This window comes from Physeter macrocephalus, chromosome 19 (genome assembly GCF_002837175.3).
Source record: "Physeter macrocephalus isolate SW-GA chromosome 19, ASM283717v5, whole genome shotgun sequence".
NCBI classification, from domain to species: Eukaryota; Metazoa; Chordata; class Mammalia; order Artiodactyla; family Physeteridae; genus Physeter; species Physeter macrocephalus.
This window is the reverse complement of record NC_041232.1, coordinates 7,945,148-7,973,091: the sequence shown is the minus strand read 5'-3', so window position 1 is coordinate 7,973,091 and position 27,944 is coordinate 7,945,148. Positions and strand designations below refer to the sequence as shown.

General features: G+C 42.3%; 1 protein-coding gene and 1 long non-coding RNA gene across 2 annotated transcripts in view; both read right to left on the bottom strand.

Moving 5' to 3' along the window:
* Positions 1–26,257, bottom strand: part of GRK3 (G protein-coupled receptor kinase 3) — a 101,951-nt gene extending 75,694 nt beyond the window's left edge. The window contains exons 1-2 of the mRNA XM_055080678.1: positions 26,074–26,257; positions 2,523–2,599 (exon numbers count right to left, since the gene is read on the bottom strand). Of these exons, the coding sequence (XP_054936653.1) occupies positions 2,523–2,599; positions 26,074–26,186 (190 nt within the window). The 5' untranslated portion in view covers positions 26,187–26,257. The remainder of the gene's footprint in view (positions 1–2,522; positions 2,600–26,073) is intronic.
* Positions 12,208–21,534, bottom strand: LOC129391576 (uncharacterized). Its single transcript, XR_008615948.1, has 3 exons — positions 20,999–21,534; positions 13,967–14,241; positions 12,208–13,377 (listed from the first exon to the last, which is right to left on the bottom strand). It is a non-coding gene; the product is annotated as an uncharacterized lncRNA (long non-coding RNA).
* Positions 26,258–27,944: the final 1,687 nt, after the last annotated feature.

The following is a 27,944-nucleotide window of genomic DNA, read 5'->3' as shown; positions in this document are numbered from 1 at the left end:
TTTTGTTGAGGATTTTTGTATCTATGTTCATCAGTGATATTGGCCTGTAGTTTTCTTTCTTTGTGACATCTTTGTCTGGTTTTGGTATCAGGGTGATGGTGGTCTCGTAGAATGAGTTTGGGAGTGTTCCTCCCTGTGCTATATTTTGCAAGAGTTTGAGAAGGATAGGTGTTAGCTCTTCTTATGATGCCGTTTATGTGGCGTGTCCAACACGGGTAAATCCACAGAGGCAGAAATTAGATTAGTGGTACTTAGGGGTTGGGGGGAGGGGGAAAATGGAGAAAGATTGCTGATGGGTGTGGAGTTTATTTCTGGGGTGTTGAAAATGTTCTGTGATGAGACTTGTTGACAGTCACGCAACTCTGAATGCACGAGAACCCACTGAACTGTATACTCGAAATGGGTGAATTTTATGCGATCTCAAATATATCTCAACAAAGCTGTAAAACATTTTTAAAAATTTACGTAACCAATAAAGAATTCCTTTTTTGCCTTCCCTCCCAAAGATACGGAGTTTCTCAATCTTGTTATCAGGCTAGTTTTATTTTCTGCTTTTCGGTACAAAATCAGAAGCAAAGGAGAGCATTTATATAGATGGCAGGTAACCAAACACCATGAAAGCAACGAGAAGCAGCAATAAAGGATGAGATGAAAGCCAAATCTGTTCCCCCACCAAATCCTGATGCTCAGGATGAAACGTTTCCATGTGGCTAAGGGCTCTCCCCACGTCGTCCTCAGAACAGACGGGCTACAATTCATCTGCTTCTCCAGAGCACGCCAGCCGCCCTTTGACCACTGTATTTTGTGGGTTATCACAGAAGCCACATCTACAGAAGACTGCCTTCACAGACGGCTACTTTGTGAAAAAAAGTGGTTCACAAACTTCCAAAGACTTTCCACACCGGTTTCTGCTTTCCTTGAACAAAGGAGATCACTGTAACTCTTTCTAAAAAAAAACAAAAAATCTCTCCAGTTTTTACCGGGTGACTTTCTACAGTATTTCACAGTCATGGTTTCCTTTCCAAGAGCCTTTAAAGAATTATCAGAGAAGGAGAACGTCAGATCAGAACAAGTCACTTCATCAACCTGGGTCTACACCTCCTTACCTGTACACGGAAGGGCGACCCAGAATTATCTCTAAGAATATTCAGTCTCAAAGGGATCAGTCAGTCTGTGTCTATGGAAATTATTTTTTTCTTTTTTGCCGTGCTGTGTAGCATGCGGGAATCTTAGTTCCCCGACCAGGGAGCGAACCCACACCCCCTGCAGTGGAAGCGCAGAGTCTTAACAACTGGACCGCCAGGAAAGTCCCACCCTGTGTCTACGAATCATGGAAACAGAACTACATGCAGAAGCACAGTTCCAGGAAACTTTAGAAGAGTTTAATTTCTTGAAATTTTAACAGAGTAATCCTCTAGTATTAAGTTAATTAAAAAACTCAGACACAGCTCCTCCGCAAACCTTCTCTGAGCAGTTGTGGGAGGCAAACAAGATGCAAAGAGACGAAAAGAGCTTCCTGGTCTCTTGTATTCAGCTATGCTGATTTCATGGAAAAACTCTAGCATGATCTGCTTATTACATCACTGTGCGCAAGTTAACAATAGAGCCAGATGACAGGCCAAATGATAAATCCTAGCCTCAAGAACAAAAGATTGTTTAGGAAATTTCTGGACAGTGGGAACTGATTTTGGGGAAGGGGGGAAAAAAACAGGTGGACAACAGTGCTCATCTAACCCGGCCAACAGTCACCTTTAAACAAACTGCCAGTCTTTCAGAAGGCAGGTGAGAATACAGTGTCTCATTTCTTTGTGGGTCTTGAAATTCCCCCTAAAGCAATTCCTGTCCAGTCCTAATTTCTCTAGGGCACTAACTGCGGTCACCACAGAGCACTCCTACACAGCCACACATCTGCATAGGCTGAGACCAGCACTGGCCAGAGGTGGGCATGGGTCCATGAGCTCTGTGTACACAACAGGGGGAGTCCTGGTGACCGGCTAAGTAGAGATTCCAAATGAAGCCACAGGAATAAGGGAAATTGATGTGGAACTGACAACAGTGAGCAGCAAACAAGACCCATAAACCCATGAGAACTGATCAAGTAAACCAGCCCCACACTTTGGAAGCAGACACAAGAGCGGGGTGAGGTTTATGAAGACACATGCCAACCCCCTGTGACCACGGAACATACAAGATCAGTGAGAAAAGCTGAGGACCTCAGACACGGATCCAAGGAGAGCTTCTTTCTGGTTTCCAAGTACCCAATCCTTTGATTTAGGGAACCTCCCAAACTGTCTTAAAACTTACAGCCAAACTAGTCTGTTTTCCAATAGCTTACTTACAAGAGATATTACTAGGGACATAAGTAATCATTTAGTATCTTATTAATTACATGCAATTTCCTTCATCCCCAGCTTGAGCTATAAAGCATGTAACAGCATTAGGGGCTGCATTTGTACTTTATTGTGGCACCACCCAATACCACGACTGGAATTACAGTTTGCCAAACAAACAAGCAGGCTTACCAATTTTCTGATTAAAAATCTTGTCGAAAGTGATTTCATGTCTCTCCTCGAGATACTTCTGCATCACGCTCCGGATACTAAAAGAGAAGAGTGACATGTTTTTAACAATGACAGCCTCCATCCCTAGAATGGAAGATACATGGATGTCTTCATTCAAGGATATTGGCTTGATGAACTTGATTCTGGTATTCAGTTCACAATGTATGTGTATATCACATCATCACATTGTATACTTTAAATATAAATAATTTCATCTGTCAGTTATACCTCAATAAAAAATATGCCCAAAAAAAGGATACTGGCTTGACGAGAGATGCCTCTTACTGACACCCACGATTGCATAAACAGCTGACTAAATTTAAAGCTGGAAACAACACAGCTCAAGCTAGTACCCTCTTCCCATGACTCAGGGCCAACCTTACATGTAGAGACTTGACTATGAAAAATAACTTAAGGACTTTGGGGAAGCCTTCCCTCAACACCACCACTTTACAAAAATATTAAAAGCGTACACACAGGGGCTTCCCTGGTGGCGCAGTGGTTGAGGGTCCGCCTGCCGATGCAGGGGACGCCGGTTCGTGCCCCGGTCCGGGAAGGTCCCACATGCCGCGGAGCGGCTGGGCCCGTGAACCATGGCCGCTGAGCCTGCACATCCAGAGCCTGTGCTCTGCAATGGGAGAGGCCACAGTGGTGAGAGGCCCGCGTACCGCAAAAAAAAAAAAAAAAAAAAAAAAAGCGTACACACACACGACAAATTCTGCTAATCAATGAATGAGTTTCTTTCTAAAGCAAAAGCAAATGTTCCCTGGATATATTAATATTCAAAAAATCACACGTCTATACATCAATGATAAACCACGATAAAACATAATTGAAGGAAGATTTCACTTACATCAGAATAAGAAACATCAAATGCCTTGAAATAAATCTTTCAAAATATGTGCGGGAATATTACAGGGAAAAATTACAAACTGTACTGAGAGACAGTAAAGAAAATCTTAATACATGGAAAGATAGACCACAGTTAGGAATGGAAAGATTTAATACGGCAGAAACTCAAAGTCTACCCAGATTCATCTATAAACTCAATACAATTCCCATCAATATTCCAATAGGATTTTTCATAGAACACGGAAACAGATAAGCTCGTTATAAAGTGTATGCAAAACAACACAGGCTCAAGAATAGCCGAGACATTTCTGAAGAAAAAGAATGATGATAAAAGGGCTTATTATGAAGCTAAAATAATTAAGACAGGATAAACAAATTGACCAATGAAATGGAACAGAAAGCATATGAACTGACCCACACATACATGGAACCTTGATACATAATAGAAGTGGCAAAGCAGAAAAATGGGGAAAGGAGGGATTATTCAATAAGTGAACCCCCAAGGCGATTATCCAAATGGAAAAAGTAGAAATTAAATCTCTATCATCCACTGATAGGCAACAATTTGGCATTATCCCTTCCTTTTTTTCTCTTTTTTTTTTTACTTTTTGAAACTAATTTGAGGTATAATTTACATGTAATTAAATGCACATTTAAGTGTACTGTTAAATGAGTTTTTCACATATAATACTCTTCTAATCAAGATATCAGGGGCTTCCCTGGTGGCGCAGTGGTTGAGAATCTGCCTGCTAATGCAGGGGACACGGGTTCGAGCCCTGGTCTGGGAAGATCCCACATGCCGCGGAGCAACTGGGCCCGTGAGCCACAATTACTGAGCCTGCGCATCTGGAGCCTGTGCTCCACAACAAGAGAGGCCGCGATAGTGAGAGGCCCGCGCACCACGATGAAGAGCGGCCCCTGCTTGCCACAACGAGAGAAAGCCCTCGCACAGAAACGGAGACCCAACACAGCCATAAATAAAAATTAAAATTAAAAAACCTTTAAAAAAAAGATATCAAATATTTCTATCACCCCAAAAGATGCTCCTTTTCAATCAATTTTCCCAAATTCTAAGATCTGAGCAACTACTGATCTCCTTTCTGTTAATAAAGATGACTTGCTGTAGTTCTAGAATTTTATATAAATAATACAATATGTTGTCTTTTGTTTCTGGCTTCTTTCCCTCGGCATAAACAAGCTTCATCCATATTGTTGTGTGCATAAGTATTCAGTTCCTTCTTATTGCCAAGTAGTATGTCATTGTATGAATATTCTACCATTTGTTTATCTGTTCATCTGTTGACAGACATTTGGGTTGTTTCCAGTTTGGGGCTATTACAAATAAAGCTGCTTTAAACATCTGTGTATACGTCTTTTTATGGGCATGTGTTTTCATTTTTCATGGTGAATATCTAGAAGTGAAACTGTTGGTCATATAGTGAGTTATATTGAACATTATGAGAAACTGCTGTACCATATTCCAAACTGGGTGTAGGATTTTGCATTCCCACCAACAATATATGATAGTTCCAGTTGCCAGTACTTTGGTTGTCAATATTTTTACTTCTAGCCACTCTGTTGGGTGTGTAGTAGTATTTCACTTTGATTTGTACTTTAATTTGCATTTCCCTAATGAATAATATTTTCTCCCACTCTGCACCTTGCCTCTTCATTTCCTTCATGAAGTCCTTCTAAAAGAACAAGTGTTTAGTTAATGAGTTCCAACGTGCTGATTATTTCTTTGGTAGACGATCTGTGCTAAGAAATCTCTCACATTCCCAAGGTCATGAAGATTTTAACCTATATTTTCCCTTAGAAATTTTAAAGTTTAGATTTTATGTTTAGGTCTAAGATCCATTTGTTATTTTTGTGTACGATGCAAGGTAAGAACCAAGGTTCTTTTTTTCCTTATAATACCTAATCGTTCTGGTATCATTTGTTGAAAAAACTATCCCTTCTCCATTGAATTTTCTTGGCATCTTTGTTGATTCAACACTAAATATGTGTAGGTCTATCTTTGGACTATCCTGTTGCATTGATCTATATGTCTACCCTTACAAAAATACTGTATTATCTTGATTGCTTTAGGCTTAGTAAGTCTTGAAATCAGGAGGTTTAGTAACCTAAGCATTCCAACTTTGTTTTATTGCTTTTGGTTTTGTTTTTTGTTTGTTTTTTGGCTACCCTAGGTTCACCATATGTAAGTTTTTTAAATCAACATGGAAATTTCTTCCCAGAAAAAGCCTGCTGAGGCTTTGATGGGGATTTTGTTGAATCTACAGATCAATTTGGGGGAAATTAACCTCAATAATACTAAGTGTACTATGCATAAATATGACATATTTTTCCATTTATATAACCTTCTATAATTTCTCTTATTACTGTTTCATAGCTTTCAGTGTAGAAGTCTTGTTCTTTTCTGATAATAGCTTTCTCTGGTTTTGGTATCAAGATAATATGATTCATAAAATGAGAGGAGAATTATTCCTTTATTTAACTTTTCTGAAAGAGTTGGTGTAAGACAGTATTAATTTTTCAAATGTTTGATAGAACTCATCAGTGAAGCCATCTGAGCCTGGAATTTTCTTTGTGGGAAGGTTTTAAATTACAAATTCCATTTCTTTCATAGATATAGGGCTATTCATATTTTCTATTCCTTCTTGTACTGGTAACTTGTATCTTTTAAGGAATTTGTCAAATTCATCCAATTTGTCGAATTACTGAAATTTGATATTTCTTTATTGCCCTTTTAATGTCCGTAAGATTTAGTGACAGTTCTTCATTCATGCTTTATACTGTTAAACTGTGTTTTCCCTTGATCAATCTAGGCAGACGTTTATCAACTGTACTGATCTTTAGTTTTTGGTTCATTAATTTTCTTCCATTATTTATATTTTTTATATTTCATTGATTCCCACTCTTTATTTAAATGCTTACAACTTACTGTGGGATTAATTTGCTACTTTTCTAATTTCTTAAAAAGTCAGATCACTGAATTTAAACATTTCTAATATAATCATTTAAAGTTATAAAATTCCCTCTGGGCATTGACTTAACTGTACCTCACAGATATTAGTAGTCTGTTTTCATGTTCATTCAATTCAAATTATTGTCTAATTTCTCTCGAGATTTTTTTCCTTGAACTGTAAGTTATTTATAACTGAGTTGATTCATTTCCAGATATACGGAGATTTCCAGATATCCTTCTGTTATTGAATTTTGGTTTAATTCTGCTCTTCAAAAAACACTGGAGAGAATTAAAAGACAAGCCACAGACTGAGAGGAAATGCTGGCAAATCATATATCTGATTGAGGAATTGTATCCAGCATACATAAAGGATTTTCAAAGCTCAAGAATAACAAAAAACCCTCTTAAAAAAATGGGCAAATGATGCATACAGACACTTCACCAAAGAATATATGTGGTTGGCAAAGAAGCATATGAAGAGATTCTCAACAACATTAGTCATTAGGAAAAGGCAAGTTAAAATCACAATGAGGGCTTCCCTGGTGGCGCAGAGGTTGAGAAGTCCACCTGCCGATGAAGGGGACACGGGTTCGTGCCCCCGTCAGGGAAGATCCCACTTGCCGCGGAGCGGCTGGCTCCGTGAGCCATGGCCGCTGAGCCTGCGCGTCCGGAGCCTGTGCTCCGCAACGGGAGAGGCCACAACAGTGAGAGGCCTGCATACCGCAAAAAAAAAATAAAAAATAAAAAATAAAATAAAATCACAATGAGGTATTACTACACACCTATTAGAGTAGCTAAAATTTGAAAAGACTGACCGTATCACACATTGGCAAAGACGTGGAATAACCAGAATTCTCATACACTGCAAGTGGGAATGTAAAACGAAACAAACACTTTGGAAAACAATTGGGCAGTTTCGTAAAAGTTAAACACAAACCACTGTAAAATCCCATCAATTCCACTTCTAGGTATTTACCCCAGGGAAATGAAAGCATACACCCATACAAAGACTTGTACATGAATGTTCTCAGCAGCTTTATTTGTGATGATCAAAAACTGGAAACAACCCAAGTGCCCCCAATAGGTGAACAAATGGATAAATATGAGTGGATATCCATATAATGTAATAATATTCAACAATGAAAAGGAATAAATTATTGATATAACATGGGTGGATCTCAAAAAAATTATTCTGGGTAAAAGGAGCCAGATTTAAAAAACAAAGAGTACATATCGTTTGATAACAAAGAGGTAGGAGCAAACTTTTGGAAATGGTATATACAGTAAAATTAAAAATATATGTATTGATATTTGGTCTCTGTCCTGCTTCTTGGCACAGAGCTCCTAAAACCAGTGGAATTTCCTGAGTGACAGGAATGTCTTATTCATAAGGAGCCCTTTTCACCCATACCTGAGTTTATGCTAATGAGGTGACTTGGAAAACCCCTAGATAACTTCAGGATAGGACTGATTGCCAGAGGAACCAACCATGTGATTAGACAATTGGAACTTTCAGCCTTACCACTGGATTTCCAGGGGGCTAGAGACTCAGTTCAATGACTAACAGCCAATGATTTAATCAATGGGGCCTGTGTAATGAAACTTGAATAAGAACTCTAGAACGATGAAGTCTGGAGAGCTTCCAGGTTGATGAACCCGTCAATGTGCTGGGAGGGTGGCACTCCTGGAGAGGGTGTGGAAGCTCTGTACTCCACTCCTTCCCATGAGACCTTGCCCTACGTAACAACCACTTTGCAGTTCCTGAGTTGTACCCTTTACAGTAAAACTAATCATAGGCGTAGGACTTTCTTGAGTTCTGTGAGTTGTTCTAGTGAAATCTCAAACCTAAGAAGAAGGTTGTGGGAACCCCAAAATGCGTAGTCAGTTAGGTAGAAATGCAGGTAGACCTTAGACACATATTGCAGCTGGCATCTGGGGGCAGTCTTGAAATATGTGTAGCTTATTTTACATGAATTACATCAATAAAGCTGGAGATTTTATTATTATTATCATCATCATACCACAAGGATGCAATCAGCAAAATCCTGGGTGTGGGAAACTCTACACAACAGATGACCCAGTTTCTTCAACAAAAAATTTCAAGAGGGAAAATGATAGGGAAGCTATACTTCAAAAAAGACTGAAAAGAAATAACAATCAGGTGTAACATATGAACCTTACTTAAAACTCAATTCAAGGAAAAAAAACCTTCTTGTAAAAAAACTGAAGAAATGTGAATACAGATTGAATATTTTATGATATTAAGCAAGTATCACTTTTTTAGCAGTAGCAATGTGTTATGCTTATGTCGGGTATTTTAGGAGCTCTTATCTTTTAGAAATACAGAAATATTTACAGATGAAATGATATAAATCATGTCTAGGTATGCTTCAAAATAACCTAAAGGAAACAATGTATGGATGATACAAGATTGGTTACGTGTTGATTACTGATAAAGCTGAGTGGTGGCGACAAATTTATTGTATGATTCTCTCCTGTACATGTTTGAAATTTTCATTACAGAAAGTTTAAAAAAATCAAAATATGGCCTCCAGATTCCTGGACCATTACTTTACACACCTCCTCACCAAAATAAGCATATATACTTACTGTGTATAATACTATACCGATTGGAGGCATAATGGCTTTTTTTAAATTTAATACCAACTGGTTGGTGATATACCAACCCTACCTGTCATGACCTACTGGGGTTCTGCTACATAAATGCAAGGTAAGTATAATAAAGATTGTATCATAGTTTAAAAAATTTTTCTACTACTAAAGTAGTTTAAAGAGCAGATTATCTGCTCTCTACTGGCCAAAGGATGACTATTGATACCTCCCATTATTAAAAGTCTCTACATTCTATGCGAAGTTTAATTCTGTTCTATTCTGATGTCCAAAGTAAAATGTGCCTAAACAAATATTTCAAATAATATGTGACACATCACCTAAAAAAACTAGTCACGCATAAGGTAGTTGTGAAGATCACGCAAGATGGCTTTGTTAGAAGCACTGCCCAAATAAGGGCTGTTATCATTACGACCGTCAAGAAACCCAAAAGGCAGGCTTTTTTTAAGATAGGATAACTAAGCCATCATACCAAGATTCAACTCCCCCAAAAGGAAACTGCTTTCTTTCATACTGTCAGCTCTTCCCCAGGTTCCTCGGTTCACCAGATCTTTGGCAGAAAAGTCTTGTATGTAATTTGCATAGCATTAAACAACAGCGCATGAGATGATCTATATTCGGGAGACCACAACCCAATTAAGCTAAATGTGAATTCCTTTGTGTTTTTTCCTCCAATATTCTGACAATCCACATCTTGTTTTTAATGCCTTTTCTTTTGCAATATACTACCTGATATTAAAGTGACACTAAACATAATTGAATTTCACTGGCAAAAACAAACAAACAAAAACACACCATCAACACAAAAGTTACCCCTGAACAGATACAATATGAAGGATGAAGGAAGTTATGGGTTCATCAAGTTTACCTAATCAGAGTTACTAAAACTTTGTGATCTAAACCATCCCTTCAAATTGGTTACAATCATCATTTTTGAATCCATTTATCTTTCTCTCAAAATACGTTTGCATCAGCAACAATATAGAAGCAGCTTCACCTGATGGCTACTTTGCTGTCTGTGTGGAATAAGTACCAGAAGATGGGAAAACTGGAGCCAAGGAGAGTCCATAGGAGGGCCGGGAGCATCCTCCTCGTTCCTAAGAGCCACTTTTCACGGAATTATCTCATTTAAAAGATCCCAAGGCACAGCAGCACTATTTACAATAGCCAAGACATGGAAACAACCTAAATTTCCATCAAAAGATGAATGGGTAAAGAAGATGTGGTGTATATATATATATATATATATACACAATGGAATATCACTCGCCATAAAGAATGAAATAATGCCATTTGCAGAAACATGGATGGACCTAGAGATTATCATACTAAGAGAAGTCAGACAGAGAAAGGCAAATACCATATGATATCACTTATATGTGGAATCTAAAATATGACACACATGAACTTATCTACAAAACAGAAACAGACTCACAGACACAGAGAACAGACCTGTGGTTGCCAAGGGGTAAGGGGAGAGGGGGAGGGATGGATTGGGAGTTTGGGATTAGCAGATGCAAGCTATTATATAGAGAATGGATAAACAACAAGGTCCTACTGTATAGCACAGGGAACTAGACTCAATATACTGCGATAAACCATAATGGAAAAGAATATGAAAAAGAATGCATATATATGTATAACTGAATCACTTTTCTGTACAGCAGAAATTAACACAACACTTCAATAAAATAAATTTTGTAAAAATGATCCCAAGGGCCTCACATTTTGCCCAATGTCCAAACTCCCTGGCACGTTATGCGGAGCATTTCCAAAGAGGCCCCAGGCTACCTGATCAACCATATCTTCCCTCTGTCCTCAAACGGTAGCCACGCAGGATTTCTTCACTGCTCTGTAATTCTGTAAATGCCATTCCCACTAATGCCTCTCCTCATGTGAAAACCCGCTCAGCCTCCAGGATCCAGGTCAGGGTCACCGGCCTTCGCCAACCCCTGCAGAGGCAAGCCCTCTTACTTCGGTTTCCACTGCATGTCAGATGGCACCACTGTATCATTTCCCACAAAGTATTGTAAACATACACACCCCCGTATCCATCCCCTGTTCACTTAATCACTCATTCATTCAAGATAGGAAGTGTCGGGCTTCCCTGGTGGCACAGTGGCTGAGAGTCCGCCTGCCGATGCAGGGGACGCGGGTGCACTGTGCATGACACTCAGAATACACAGTGGGTCCACCCGGTCTCTGCCCTGAATGGGGCCACGTCTAGAGGGGTGACAGTGGAGTAAGCAGGGAGTCCCAATGCAGTGTCACAGGTACGTGTCAACAGGGGCAATCACAGGGGCCTACAGAGTCTAGTGCAACACGGCTGAACTCCAGATCCCAAGGGGCCCCTGGCAAAGATGAGGTGACAGACAAAGCAACGGGACCACTCGTGCAGCATCTGATAAGCCATGCCAGCCTGCACCGAATAATTGAAGGAAACGGACAAAGGACGGCAGCAGGTTAAAAAAAAAAACACACACACAGAGAAAACTGCCAGACAGCATACAGCCTCCACTTTTGGACTCACTTATTTTTCTAACTATGCGAGAATACCTAAATTACCACCCTTGAGATTAATGTCCAGCTTTTCATGGCTTTTTTTTTTTTAAGCAAACACTTCAGGACTTCCCTGGCAGTCTAGTGGTAAAGACTCAGCGCTTCTACTGCAGGAGGCTCGGGTTCGATCCCTGGTCGGGGAACTAAGATCCCACGTGCCTTGCAGCGCAGCCAGAAAATAAATAAATATATAAAGCAAACACTTCCTTTCCAAGGACTGACAGATGACATTTTGTTTCTACAACTGGCAAAAATGCTGACTTGGATACAATTGCTGAGCTTCCTTGTCTCCCTCCCACAGTTCTTCCCTAAGACAATGTGAACCAGGCCAGAACCTCAGAGAAGAAGCACTCTCTAGGCAAACAGATTTACAAAGTAAAATATGCTCCGTATAAGATCATCCAATGGAATTTTTCAACTACTCATCTTTTAATTTGGTACATGATACCACTTATCACACGAGAACTCTTCATCTGTGTCATATATTGATTCATTTTCTCCTTTATGGTTTCCAGGTTTGGGGTTCACTTGGGACAGCCCTTTATATCCCAGAGTAATAAAAATATATTCTCTCATGTTTTTCTATTTTTAATATTTTGATGATTATCTCATTAGACACTCGGGAATTTATTTTTTTACAATGTGGAGGGGTTATGACTTTACCTGATGGCCAGCTATCATGCACAATCCCTTCCCCAACAGACTCAAAATGCTACCTTTGCTCATAAGCCAAATTCAAATTTTACTATATAGATGAATATAAATATGCATATACAGGAGATTTTGCATGCTCTGCCACTTATGTGTCTGAAACAAGACTTATGTGTCTGTGCCTGAAACAAGACCACACCGTTTTAATTCCTACAGCAATGTTTTATATTTGGTAGAGCAGAACCCTGCTGTTTAACTTTTTCAAAATTTTATTGGTTATTTTTGCCCATTTTTCTCTTCTAGATGAATGAGGATCAGCTTATCACATTCTTTAAAATTCTCACGTGGATTCTGATTGGGATAGGTTAATTTGAAAAGAACTGACATCTTTTCAATACTGAGTCTTCCTGTCTAGAAATATCTTGTAACTCTCCCATTTATCCAGATTTGTTTTGACTTCCCTTAAACTTTTGTTTTTCTTCATACCAGTCTTGGTATGAGGTCTGTTGGTGAGGTCTGGTTTAGAGCAACACATTAGAAAACACTTCTTTTAAAGAAATTATTTTGAAATGTTTTGACAAGTTAATAGTCACATAATTTAAAAATAGAAAGTTGTTAAAGTAACCTCAGTGAGAGAGAATTACATTGCAGAGTCTCATTAGGCATGGAAAGTATGCTTACAGGATAGATCATCTTAAATAGCATGGGTTATTATTTTTTTCTTGCTAAATGTAAACATCAGAGCTATGATTTAATAGATATTCATGACTGAATGAGGTTCAGTGAAGTCTTCCAAACTCAGTGAGTAAATGGATACAGTTTTTTAAAGTTTCATGTCTTAATATGCTTTCTCTCTTGGATAATCTTTTTCCATCTTTTTTTTTTTTTTCTCATCCTTCAATGAGAAGTCTTCTGGTCAAAAGGTTGTAAATCTGTCCACACGACTTGGATGAGTCACAACTCTGGTTGCAAATGCATTTATTACAACTTTATCCATATCTTTGCAATCAGTGTCACGGAGGCTCTTTTTCAGTCATCTAATGCAGTTTCCAAAAAGCACATCAGCCTTCCTTCAGTCTCAGTTATTTGAGATGCTGGACGTTCTGTACCTCCATACGATGTGTCACAGGGAATTTATATCCTAAGTCACCAGTGCTGGTTACACGTGACATTGGGACAACAACGAGGTTATCGTCACCCCTACCCGAAGATAGCCTTGATCCTCACACAAAGCAATCTTCTCCACTGGCTTTAAAAATTCTCGTAAAATTTTTCAAACATGCAAAAAGTAGAGAATGGTAGAGTGACCACCCATAACCCATCAATCAACACCTCAGGAACAGTTATGAAGATTTTAGTCTGCTACTTTCATCCTCCCCCTCATTTTTCCTCCGTTTTTTTTTAAAGCATTTTAAAGCAAATCTCAGACTACATATTGTTTTACCTTTACTACTTCTATCTGCATTTCTAAAAACTATGGACATTTTCCTTCCAATAAACATGATCCGTTATCACTTCCCAACCCCACCCTGGAAATAACAATAAATCCTGAAGATCTAATACCCATTTCCTAAATCAAATTTCCAGGATTCTCTCAGAGGTGTCTTTCATATGGTTGGGTTTGAATCAAGATCAAATCAAGATCCACACATTCATCTGCTTATTAGATCTCTGACATCCGTTTTACTCTCGAGCCCCCCTCCGTCCCCACCACCCACTTTTTATCTTCATGCCAGTGACTTACTGAGGGAACCAGGACAGCAGTCCTGGAGGATGGCCCCCATTCTGGATTTGCCTGTTTGCTTCCTCATAAGGCCACTCAATCTGTTCTTCTACCTCCGTGTGTCCTGTAAGCTGCAAGTCAGCTCTGAGCCTGAGTACGTTCAAGTCCACCTTTAGGGGCAGGAATACTCACTACATAGTCTTCATACGGCCTCATACAAGGAGACGCATTTATTTCTCCTCAGTGTTGGGGAGGGGGAAGTTCCCCCCTCCCCTTCTTGAGTTCTTTTGGCCGGTCTAAGAATTAAATGGACATAAGACAGAGTAACAGGGGAAAAGAACAAATTTAATTCATACATACAGAAGTCTCACAGAAATAGGACCTAAAGAAGTGACCAAAGCAGGTGGCTTTTATACTTCGTAGACAAAGAAACAATAAATCTGTGAAGAACTAACAAGACAAAGACATTTGGGCTTGGGGTCTTAAATTAGTGAAGAAGTAATAACAAGGTTTGTTTACACAGCCTTTTCGGCCCTGAATTTGCCATCTCTGGTGATAAGGATGTCTCCCTAACCTCCTGGTGCCGGGAGGGTACCTTTCACATGGGAGATTTATTTCCTGCTTTCTGGAGACAAAGGAGGGTCAAAGTGTTCTTCTTCCATCGCTTGTTTCTTAAGTAACCTTAATTCAAAATAATCAGTACGCCACTTTGGCCTATTTTGGGGTCGGCCTGTCCTGAGCCCCAACGTTAGTGATGCGAAAGTTCAGATGGTGAAAGTTTGACCTCTCCATTTAAAATTCCCCCATCTACCTTTCATTTAGTGGTTTCATACACTGATGATCTTTGCCTAAATCAATACTTTCAGTAAAAGTTGCAAAATGATTATTTTTTTTCTAATTCCGTCATTCCTTCTGATTTGCTGCAATTTCCTCCTGATTTGCTGCTATTCCTCTGTAAAGATGAATCTCCCACGACCAACTAGGGAGTTCTGGTTACCTTAAAATGTAGTTCGTACCGAAAGGTAAGATGAATGCTTAATTCTTTACCTTTTTCATTGCCGCTTTCCAGACACAGAGTTGGTGCTCCATTTTCACTGCCAGTAGTGATCAATAAGGAGTTTTACTTGGGGAATCTTTTTTTCGGGGATAGCAGGTGAAGAAGTTGAGTTGTGGACGGAGTCACTAAAGTGTCTCTGACAAACAGAACTCCATCCCAATATGAGCTCAACGACCTTTCTGTATGAAGGTTTAATAGGCAACCTGCTGCATTAATTTTCTACCACAATTTAGAAGGTACTACTAACAAGATTAACAAATGCAACATAAAAAATTCCTTAATGCATCTAGAGTAACGGACAAGTATGTTCAAGCCAAAGATCCCCATTTACCTACAGACAGGGAGAGACGTGAATTTTAATTTTGCTTTTGAAATAAGGGTGCATCTGAAATTACAAAAGTGTGTCTGAGGTAGAAAAATAATGAAAGTATCAATATATGTAAGCTACTGGATCACCTCATCAGATCCCTGTAGTAGATCACCCAACTGAATGAAGAGGATGCATTTTCAAGCTGTGTTACTAACATCTGAAAGTGACAATGCTTCTCTACCCAAATCCAAGAAACTTCTTTGTTTAGAAGATTCATGTGGCAGAAGGTAGTCTGAGGTTGTCTATTAAAATGGACAGAATTTGAACTGAGGCTCAGCTGTGCCGTTTGCTATCAAGGTGATCTTGAGCAATTAGCTTCTCTCTGAACCTGAACTTCCTCCTAAAATGGGGATGATGAGTATTGTGGAGCCGTTTCCAAGAATCTGAAAATAAGGGGAAAAGCTTGTCCTCGGAGAATGAAAATTTTAAATCAACACATAACACAAAGGGCAGAGAAATGCCAAAGGCTCCTCGGCTAACAAGCTGTGGCTTCAGTGACTGTGTTATCGCATCCAGTGGGGGCCTAGCACCGGTTAGAGCAGGAAACATGAGTATGTGGACAGGGGCCTCTCACTGTCAGGGAATTCCAGGATTCCACACCCAGGGTAAAGCCACCCCGTGGAGAAATGACCTGGTCCCAGCTACTGAAGCTGCCGAGCCAGGGGGCTAGGCCTTCTGACCCCTCCAGCCACAGGCCTGTGCCACCTGTGTCACCTTCTGAGGACAGCATCACTTCCACGAGGGCCGCCTGCAGGGGAGAACTCTCAGGTCATGGGGACTTCAGGCATCAAGGCTCCTGAGAATGAGTGCTGAGTGTAAAGCAGCAAATCTGACACTCCACCTACAGTCTGGCTTTTCAGGTAAATCGACCATGTGAGTTAGTGCACTTTGAGGGGTGGGAGCCTCTACCTCATTGGATTCTCAAAGGGGTCTTTAAATAAGAACCACCGGACTCAAAGAAGAGAAGAGAAGAGAAGGCGTTAGTCGGGCCAACTCAGCTGATTGATGTGAACTCCACAGTAAGAGGCAGAGAGACTCAGTGCCATGACAGAATCCAGTTTCTGAGTCTGAAGGGCAGGCGGAAGCCCCCAGGACCACAGGAAAGACACTGGTGTCCGAGGAGAGTTCAAGCTTTCCCCCAAACAGACAAAATACCCCTCTCAGTGCCTCCACGTGGACATGTCTGGAGTAATTTTCTTTTTTCTTTTTCAAATGTCTACCAACCACGGAGAATAACTGTAAAAACTAACAAGAAAGAGTCAATACGTGTAAAACTACAAGGCACTATATACAAGTATTAGTGGGGTTTTTTTGTACTCTGAATTCCAATCTCTTCCATAAATATGAAACAGATGACCACCAGATGGATTGGGTTTAATAAGTTAACAAAGTCAGACCTAACCGTTAAGCCCAGCAAGCAGATCTCCCATCATGATCATTTTAATACTGATCCAATTCACACCCCAGGTCTGGAGAATGTTTCTTAAGAGCAGGGAAAGAATTTTATCAGGTTAGAACCACTGAGGCCCTTCAAAACTGGAGTCTGGCTTTTTCTACTGTTCTGCCACCATCTATCCTATACCAGAGACTTGTGAGACACCCACAGGCCATAATGTTTAACTTCAAATTCTGATCTTACAGGAAGGAGCGTCCAGCCTCTCGTTCATCAAACTGTTCCAGCATGACATGGCCAGAGAAAATAAGCTTCTCTTACAGAGTAACCTGAATTTTAAAAAAATAATAATTTGAAATACCAATCCCCTCCCAAGCAGGGCACTATATTTAAAGGACACAAACATAAAGATGCTGGCTGATTTTCCACGTGGAATTAAGAAAAGAAAAAAACCAAATGATTAAACCCTAAGAAATCCCTGAACACAAAACTCTTACAGTTTTTTTTGGCGGGGGGGGTAGTTATTAACATAAGCATCCTCTCATCCCTTGCTTAGAAACTACCATTGTGCAGAGAACACCTCCCCTCCTAGCCCAATTCTACTTGGGACGTTTTGCATAAAATAATAAATTTTCCTCCACGGCCACTGGAAACAAAACAGAAGGAGCGGTTCCAAAATGCAACACAAAAAGAGAGCAGGAAAACTTTACACTCTACTCTACGCTTAATGTTGTGATGATTAGATTCATTGTGTAATCCCTTTCCCAGTTAGGGTGTCATTATGAGAAAAGAAACAGTACATGTAGGTGAAAAAAGCAGGGCCTTTTAAAGATGAATATCATATACTACCAAATGTAAAATAGCTAGCTGGCGGGAAGCAGCCGCATAGCACAGGGAGATCAGCATAGCACAGGGAGATCAGCTCGGTGCTTTGAGACCACCTAGAGGGGTGGGATAGGGAGGGTGGGAGGCAGATGCTAGAGGGAGGACATATGGGGATATATGTATAGCTGATTTACTTTGTTATACAGCAGAAACTAACACACCACTGTAAAGCAATTACACTCCAATAAAGATGTTAAAAAAAAAGATGAATATGAAAGTCCCTTGACCTTTTCTATTAGGGTTAGTTCCATTTCTACATGGGGTATAGATGCCCCCCACCCTTACACCCAACAGCAAAAGCCTTGTACTTTTCAAAGAAGATACATCGAAAATGTCATCAAAGCCTTAGACATTTTCATAATGCAAAATGAAAGCCTGCAGTATTTAACAGCTGTGTAAATGCCTTCCCATCTCAGTTCATTTTTAACTTAAATCCTTATTGAAAGCAATACAGATATAGAAAATTTAGAAGAAATGACCTGAAAATATAACCAGTTACCTTTCTAGATAATAAAGAGCAACGGACTGACTTAATGACACAAAATATAAATACCAAGGGGGTGTTATTCAAGAAAGTTTTCTTGCTGAAAATGAAGAAACTTGCTGCTTTCCACAGCTACCAGAGTTGTAAGTTTTGGAATATATGAAACATACGCTCTCTAACCCTCAGAAGATGATCTTTTCAACTTAATTGAAGCTCGCTTTCCTCCTGAAATAGTTTAGCCCATGATTATCTAAGAAATACACAGTGCCTAGCACTCACTTAGCACTTGGCAAAAGGCAGTCACTGTCACAAAACACATGCGACCCATGCTTAACTTCCAAACTTTGACTAATGGAAACAATCCCCTAATCAAACCGGCATAATGAATTTTAAAATCATTCAAGGAACCAAAAAGGTTCTCCCTATAATGGAACTTCTGGAGGGACTTGACCATACACTTGATTTTGGATTTAACAGTTTTGCCATCACTAAATTCATTACAGTAACTCTGCAGATACCTTTTTAGTCTTCGTAAATTGTAATATTCTTACTCAGCTTGGTAATGTTCAGACTGATGAGCGTGGATTACAGAGCAGTGTGCAGACTTCAGCATGATATGAGGAACAACTAAAGGACCGGGGGACAGCTTCCCATAGCAGCCACTCTGCGCTGGGGTAGCTGCCTTCAAATGTCTGAAGATCCATTACTTTGGGGCGGGATTAAACTTGTTTTGCAAGGCCACAAAAGGAGAGCAAGAGACCTGTGCGCAGCAGAATGAATTACAAGAGAGCTTTCCAACACCACAGAGCTTCAGAGATGCTCCCCAAAGATGACCCTGGCTGGATGCTAGAGAGGGAGGTCGCCCACCCAATGCAGGACTAGACTGGATGCCCTCCAAGATCTTTTCAAACATGAGATATGACAATGCTATGTTATTAAGATGCGATCTTTCAATGTCTGAGGAAGACTAGAATGCATCACCTTATGCCTAATACGCTGAAGCCAGCTGCTCTTAGATTATGATTTTTGGTGCATTTTACTGAAGCAAAGACCTTTCGAGGATGTCAACTCTCTTAATTGCTTAGTTATCTATACTTAAAAGTGGCACGCTTGTGAACTCTTAGGTACTGAAGCCAATATAGCCCAGAGCCTACTGGATGATGGATGGATGGATGGAAGGAAGTAAAGGGAGGGAAAAAGGGAGGGAAAGAAGGAGGGAAGAGAAAAAGGAGAAAGGAGGAAAGAAAGGAAAAGAACCACGCAAAGCACCACATGCAGAAGGTTCTAGACAAACAGTACTACAACAAACAGCTAGAGGAAGAACAATAAGGAGAAATCTGGGAAATTCACCTACTTATGGGTCTAGGGGTCAACATTCTAACTTTTCAGAAGTCCTGCCTCCCGAGCCTGCCCCCTCTGAGCACGTGGCACAAGGGTCTCCATGCAATACTGCTTTTATCTCCTACTGTTTTGTACTTTTTTTAAGGTGCTATGTCTCATACTGCATATAAATCACAACCACCACCACCTATGGTGTAAATTAAAGTAGAATTATCTTTTCACACTGCTTCCAATCTTTTTTCTCTTGAGTTTTCTGTGTTTGAAATGAATGTTCTCTCCTGCTCACAAATGTATTGTATGGATAGAAAATGCTCTCAAGAGACAGATTTTTATTTGGACATTTTGTGATCAAAAAGGAATAGATATCATATTGTACAGATGGGGAAACTGAATACACTGAATTTAATACTGAACTGAATTTAAGTGACTTACCAACGGTCCATGGCAAATTGCCAGTGGAATCAGGGTCATACTTCCTAGTCTAGAACTTTCTCTTTTAGTACAGTATGGCAGGTAGGAGGGAGGGCACAGGAAAATGCGGGGCCAGTGATGACAACTGGCCTTCAAGTTCACTGAGGATAAAGGTCTGGCCGGGCTACCTTCATATGGGCTACTTTCATATAATCACTTTTTCCTGCTCCTGAAACCCTGGAAGAAGGAAATGAGAGCAAACAAGAGTACAAGTCCAAGGCTGGGTCAAAGCTGACTCTTACAAACAATCAGTCACAAAATATATGAGCTGCAAAAATATTTTCACTGTATTGTCTAAAGGGCTTTTTCTTTATGGTCCTATAAAGTATGACAATGTGCTTTGGCTTCACACTGAAGCAAAAGCACAGGTGACCCAAAAGAAGACTTCCAAAATTAGGAGAAATATTTACAGGATATGGGGAGCCTGCTGCATTTCAGACCCATACAGCAATCCAAAAAGGCCCGGGGGTTCTAACTTCTAATCAGTGATAAAAACAGAGAAGGATAAAGAAGTGAAAAAGAGGAGAAGCAGAGGCGGTCCAGAACAACCTCATTAGCATGCAAATGACTTAGCTGACAAATGATTCAACAATCAGAAAGCAAAAGTTGCCAAGTACCTCATTTCCATTTCCCCACCCGCTCAAGTCCAGAGAATAAGAACAGACCATCAGGCACAAAGAATGCATTTTCACCTACAGCCATCTTCAAATACACAGTTTTATTAACAGAGGAAGATTATTTGAATGAGATAGTGATTTTTATCGCAAATAAAGCCAAAATTATTGTTTTGTCCCTTTTATCCTTTTCTCAGATATGGAAAATTGGGGTGGGGGGCGGATGGGAGGTAAGCAGCCTGAGCTGCCCCTTTTTTTCTAAATGATAAGAGAGAGAAATCCTGTTGGGTGGCCAGCGGGTGAGGCGGTCTATTATTATACAATTTCTCGTTAACAACAGCGAGATTGCACTTCTCGTGTTAAACAGAACAGGCATTTAACCCCCGAGCTCCTCCTGGGAAAAAGGCAGAAACTGCTTTTTCACTTAGTCATAATTACCGTTTTCGCAGGTCCCCAGAGGAATAGCTGTTCTCGATCAGTCTCTGAGGTCGGTCCTGACTTTCCCAGTGCCGCCCTGGCAGCTGACTGAATAGGCACGCAGAAGGATTTTTCCCCAACCAAAAAAAAAAAAAAAAGTTTTGCTATTTCATCCATTCCCTGCAAGATGAGACGTGAGGGTGCTCGCTATTCTTTCTGGCGAGACGGCATAGCGAGGTGGAAGGACCCACGTTCTGAGAAACTTGGGCTTGAATCCTGCTCCTGCCTCGGCCACGTTCAGCTGTCACCTGGACTGAGTTCCTAAACCTCCCTGAGCACCTGCTCCTTTGGGAAAACGGAGCTGATGCTAACGACCTGATAGGACCATTGTAGGGAACAGGTGCACTCACGCTGCAAACTGCCTGGCAGGGGGCGAGCTCTCTCGGCAAATGGTAGTTATCATATCAGTACTTCATGGAATTTAAACTTCTCTCTCGCTCGTCGGGGTTGCAGGGACCCCGGGTGCCCTCTCTCCTCCGTGGCATCTCTTACTCTGCTTGCCATGATAAAGGCGGAAGCGTCCCTTCTTTGAGCTGTGACACCTGATCCAACAGTGTCCGTCCCCGTCCACACAGATGTTTGGCAAAGCCCCATTCAGTGTACCGAGGAGGTGTTTTTAAGAGGCTGTCTCTGAGAACACATCGTTTCTAAAAGCTGGGACTGCCTGTACCTCAAAGCCATCGACTGGGCTCTCGATGCAAAGCCTTTCACAACGCTTGACTTGGGTCCCAAACTGACTGCACTGGAACGTCTATTTCTAAGAATTGCCAATCACACACCACACTTACAACTTCAAGTCGCTGGCACAAATTAACTTTGACCGAGAATGAAGTAATAACTGAAAGGTCAGAACAAATTACATTTGGAAAGTGTCACTTAGAGAAAAAGAAGCCAGAACACCACCACTGTTTTATGCATAGAAGTGCTCCTATCGGCAATAAAGAGTGCTTTCTTCCTTAAGGCTGTTCCTTCTTTCAACCTTGACTTTTCAGTTCAGAGTTGGGCTTGCAGGCATAGAATACCCTCCAATCCAAATGGAGGGGAATCCTTCAAGTCACCCACCACTCACTTGCTGACTGGAGTTGGGGAAATTACAGAATAAACCCCATTTCCACATCAGAAGAAAACAGGGCTATTTTTCAAGATCAATTACCTATGATAGTTTTAAAAATAGGAAGAGGCACACTACCATATTACTATATATACTACAGCTAAACAGCTCTTCAAAGGAGATCATTAACAAATTACAATAAGACACTGAGCAGATATAATGTGTTCCGTGAATATAGAATAGTAAAAGCCACTCCGTGCTACTTGTCCACAGTTAAATAGAATCTTCAAGCAATTGCACATGAAAGTAAACATCTTTCTCAACTCCCAGTGTATCTGCCACTAGACAGTAAGCCCCTTGAAGGAAGAAGCTGCGGCCAGGGTGGTCACAGTCTCCCTCTGCTTGGCTCAGGAAAACACCTCTACAACCAGGTACTGAATTAATGGAATAAACAGTATCACACACCTTTTTCAGGACTGTCTAAAATGCTCCCGGAAACTTTTATAGGCTCTTTAAAATGTTTTCAGACCTTCCTATCATAGCGTGTGAATACTTGGAAAGGACAAGCTTTGTGACAGATGATCCCAAATTTTCAATGTCCACTGAACAGAAATGAAACTCCAGAGGAAAGATGGAATTTATGTGACTCAACCTCTTGCAAGTGTGTGTGACCTCAAGTCAACTGAATTTCACTCTGTGCGGAAAAAGTTACAAGAGTAATGAGCCCAGGGGAAAAGTTGCCTTGAACCCTCCAGGGCTTAAGATGCTGACCCTTTGTAGGCCTTGGCTTCTGAATTAGACCCTATTAAATAAAAGTGTTTCTTCTCTAACATGGCATAAAACAACTGGCAGGCACATCTGAATGAGCTGGGCCTGCGCAGCGCCTCCAAGGGTCACAGTTTACTATTACCAATAGATCCCATTATCAGCTACATTAGCTCAACAAATGTTTCAATAAACTAAAGCAGCTATATAATTTGAACAAATAGGCAACTTTTACAGAATTTGCACTCATTGGTTCGTTAAGTGAATAATGTGTCAGCCTAACAAAATGGTTGCCTCTTGCCATCTCAGAGAAGCAAAATCTCCCCAGGGCGGAACGTTCCATTTTCTGAGATTCTCCCGTAATAGGCAGGGGACCGCACACCCCGCACTTCATTGAAATTAGCTAGATATTGCTTCATTCTGTTGCCTTTCTGTGCAAAACTGGGGTAAAGGCAAAGTAAGTGAAATAAGGAAGCACACAGAATACTCAGTGGCTTCAAATAATAAGCTGGAAAGAAAAGTCACTCGGGATAGACCAATGGCAAGTTTTATGCTTCCTATTTAGATACTGAAAATACAAAGCTAAACCTCTTTTTCAAGAATGCGGAAGACTGGTGATCACAGGGCTTACCCCAAAATGAAGCTGAAAGAGAAACTCTTATCAGAAAACATGTGACGTGTATCCTTTACCAAAGAGCGCAATCACACTAGTCTTTTGAGTCATGATGCTGAGGCGGTTCAACATGAAATTAACTTGCTTACCAGAGCTAGAAATCCCCCAACCTCTCACCCCCATCCCCAAATCGAGCAGGTAGGCCACTAACTGCCATCCAGTGGTGGAGAAAAATGTGCAAGATGTTTTACCTCATAATCTCTATGTACCAGAATCCTAACACAGCACAAGGAGTGGCAGTTACTATGTAAATGGTCACAGCACAAAACTAAAGCCAGTTGAGATAAACTCAAAAGAAATTAGAATCTCTGGAGGAGGTTCCAATGGCCTAATTCAAGAGTCTATTTAAAAACAAAACAGCAACAGAATAACAATTACTAAAGAGCTGCTTCCTAAAATTACTCTCCTGTTGTTATGTCTCAATTCTAAAATGTCATGAGAAATCTGCTGGCAGGTCACTAATTCTGCCGTAAAAGAAAGTATTACCAAAGAATGCCACCGAAAACACAGGCCTTCACACAAGTAAGTGAATACCCTAAGCACATAAGTATGTTCTTAAGAGGGACATTACAAAAAGCAGAGGTCACATTAAGTTCAAAACACCAAGAAAAAAAAAGAACAGGCGTTCCTAATTTTAGTAATATTATATATCACCCCACCCCCCAAAAAAAACTGTCCATGAGTTAAGATTTGTTGATTTTACATATAGACACTTTATATATTTGGGACTCCCTGCCCTTAAGGAAGAAAAAGAGGAAAAGAAATTAAGCATTATATATGACACTTACAGAAATGTAGAGGGTTTTTTTTTTTTTTTTAATGAAATTCAGGTTTCATTTGGGGGTTACTGTTTTACAGTTTCCCACTTGCCAGAAATTTTAAACAGCACTGATCGTCAGTGAGCTTCGGATACGTTAAAGCCTGGAACAGGAGTGCTGCTTTCACAACACTCCAAAAGGCCTCCACTCTTCCCTTACTTTTCCTGCTTGTCTTCGCTCATCAAAGTAGGTTTTTCCCTGCAAAATGTACAAGAGGCAGGGGCTATGAAGGGCAAGCGAGACAAAAACATCCAGGAAGCATGTCTTCATTTACACAATTTGACTTTTCACAACGAATAACACAAAGGGAAAGATATTTTCTATATCGTGGGGCTCAGACTCAGGGATTTGTAAAAATAATCTGATGATCCCTCAGCATCACAAGAAAGGTTTTTTTTTCTTATGTCAAGGTAACATTTAAGCAATCTTAGATGTATATAACGCTTGAAGAACTGATGCTTTCAAATGGAGAATAGCTTTGGTTTTAGATTCCAATACATTACAAACATGCATGCTCTTAAATTCACCATAAAGAAGATGCCTCTTTTTATCATCAATCGACCAAGAGCTATTCAGTGTCAAGGAGACACATCTGCTGTACCACTCACGATGTTGTTAATTAGGAAAGCTAAGGGGAAAAAACATCCAACGCTAATCCTTTGATACACTATTTGAAACTCACTATTAATTTGATGCATGGTATCTTCTGGGGTGGTGCCAATGATATGAACTCATCAAGCCGTTTACTACTTCATCAATAATAAATCATTTTTGAGACAAAAATTACAACTTGGTATGAACCTCACCAAGACCCTCGCCAATTCAATCGGCCCCTTTGCTGGTAATTTAAACAACAAATTCCTGCCTGGAATCACCCATTCAACATGCGTTTTTAAGTGAGTCCCATTTCAACCTTTTAATAAAGTGCCACCAGTGGATCTGTCACCAGGTGACACACTTAGTACCAAAAAGAAAATAGGGTGGGTCAGAATCCACTCCTTACTGCCAGGAGGCACCAAAGAGAAAAGGAGTGCAGGAAGCTGACTGGACTGGTGGACGTCAAGGCGAGCAAGCACTGAAAACACCAATTTAAGTGCCTGGGGCAAAAGGCAAGTCGCCTGCACTCCCCAGCTAAGGCGCCCAGAGGGAGCTGAGGAGAGGACGTTGCTGGAATGGGGGACAGGAGCAGAAACTAGGGAAGGAACGACCGGGATGGAGCACAAGGGAAAGACAAACAGGGTAGAAGGAGGGACAGGGATGGGGCAGGCGGGGGACCATATGTTGGGGCTGGAAGGGAGGACAGGGATGACAGAGATGAGGCCAGGGATAGGGATGGGGCTAGAAGGAACCACAGCAATGAAATAGGGAGGACTACGGGGATGGAGCTGGACCGAGAGGCAGAGATGGGGCAGGAAGGGGCGACAGGGATGGAGCTCGTCCAGCGAAGTCACAACCACATCCTCACCACACCCCGCTGGAGCGCTCGCTGCGCGCCACGCGCCGCGCTGGGCACTTCGGGGCGCTCTCTCCCGGAGTCCCCCCAACAGCCCTCCGATGCCCCATTTCAGAGACGGGAACGGCGAGGCCGGCCCTGCAGCGCCCGCTCCCCGAGGTCGCCGGCCGAGGGGGCAGCGGCGGCTGAGCGCCCGACCCTCCCGGACGCAGGGTGTCGCTGGCGGCCACGGTGGGCGGCGACGCGGGGGGCGGCGCGGGCCCGGGGAGCCGGTACCTGGGCTCGGGCAGGACGATCTTCTTGCTGGCGCGGGCGGCCGGGGTCGCCTTGCTCTTCTCCATCGCCATCAGGTAGCTGACATCGGCCAGCACGGCCTCCAGGTCCGCCATGTTGGCGAGCGGCGGCGGCGGCGGCGGCGGCTCCTCAGGACCCGGACGGGACGCGCTCCCGCCGCCCCCGCCCGCCGCGCCCCGACGTGGGGGGGCCGCCCCGGGGCAGCCCCCCCGCGCGCCCCCGCCCTCCCCCGCCCGCCGCGCGCCCTCCCCGCGCGCCCCGCTCACGGCCCCGCGCGCCTCAGCCTCGCGCCCGCCCCGCCCCCCGCGCGCCGCCCGCGGCCCCGCGCACGCGCCGCCGCCCCCGCCCCTTCCGCGAGGGTCGACGGGGAGCGCGCGCCCTGCGGCCAGTTCCCTCCGCGCTCGAGCAGAGCGGCCAGGCCCAGCCCCCTCCTTCGCCGGCCGACCCAGTCCCTGTGGGCACCGTCCCGCCCTCCCCTCGGGGTGGCCACGGGGGACTTCCTCTCCTCCGCCGCCTCCTCCTCCTCCTGCTCCTCCTCCTTCTCCTCCCGACTTCCCGCCCGCTACTCCCTGCGCATTCACGACCCCGTCTCCTCCGGGACCCCTGCGAGCAGGGGACGCCCTGGACCCAACGCCCACCACCCAAGGGACAGCGGGGAGGTCTCTGTGCCAGTGTTTCAAACTGGACAGTGGCCATCAGCATGCTCCAGGAGGTCTGGGGTGGCCCCAGAAATGCGTGTGCCCCACCTGTCTGCCCAGGTGATTGTGAATTCCATGGTTCGGGTCACCCGTGAACAGCGCCCCGCGGCCCAGCCCCTAAGCCTCAGTCCTGACCCCGAACACCCCCTCCACCCCCCTGTAAACTCAGCAAAGAGAAACCTAACAGCTGGAGAAGGTTGCTTGTCTCAAGCTAATCAGGGCAAAGTGGGGTGAGAGCTCCCTCGTGGGAGCGGACCTGCCCTTTGGAGCCCACTGGTAGAGGAGCTGTCTGCCCAAGGTGGTCAGCGCGCCCTTGCACGCAAAGGTTTGGGTTTGGATGTTTAAATGGTCGCTGAGAACTTGGAACTAGTATTCTGGCTCTTGTGGTTTTTACCATCAAATTAGGAGAGCCCTACTGTGCGCACAGACCCACCACAAGGGTGATATAGGGAAGTGGAAAAGCTGGAGGCCAAACACCAAGGCAGGAGGGAATTTCCAGCTTCCTGATCCTCAGTCTCGGTGTCTGGTGTCACCACTCCCCACGTGGGCCTGGGGTTTTCATTTACTTCTTATTTTTTCACAGCGGTACACAAGTGCACGTTCAGAACTCATCACTCTGGCCGGAGTGATGTTAAGGGCATCCAGGAAGTCTTAAAAAGACTTGAGCTGAGAATTAATCGGTTAAAAAAAAAAAAATCCTTTAAATTCATCCACATAGGTCACATTGCACCAGGAACCTCAACTTTACTAGGATTTGAGTAAATGTTCTGTCAGTAGCTTACATGGTCAACAGAGTTCATCAGAAATGGTTAAGGTCAAATTTTGGACATTAAATGTAATGTCACAGCAGAAGCAGCCTGATTTGGTCATCACAAGAACCCTGCCCTCTTTTGTTCTCTCCCTCTCCCACCGAGCCACCCCCGCCCCACCTTTTTCCCTGTATGCCTCCCATCACAATTGGCCAGTTTTACCAGGTGCTTCTCAAGACATAAGGCACAAGATTCAGTGAAGTTGTCCAGAAAAGAACAAGAGGGGTGTAAGAAGTAGGCACGTGAGTCAAAGGAGCTTGGTCAGGCAGCAGAAAGCCAAAATGACAAGGGGGCACAAAATTCACCAATGAGACAAAGATTCGTATGAGCCAAATATCAAACTTTC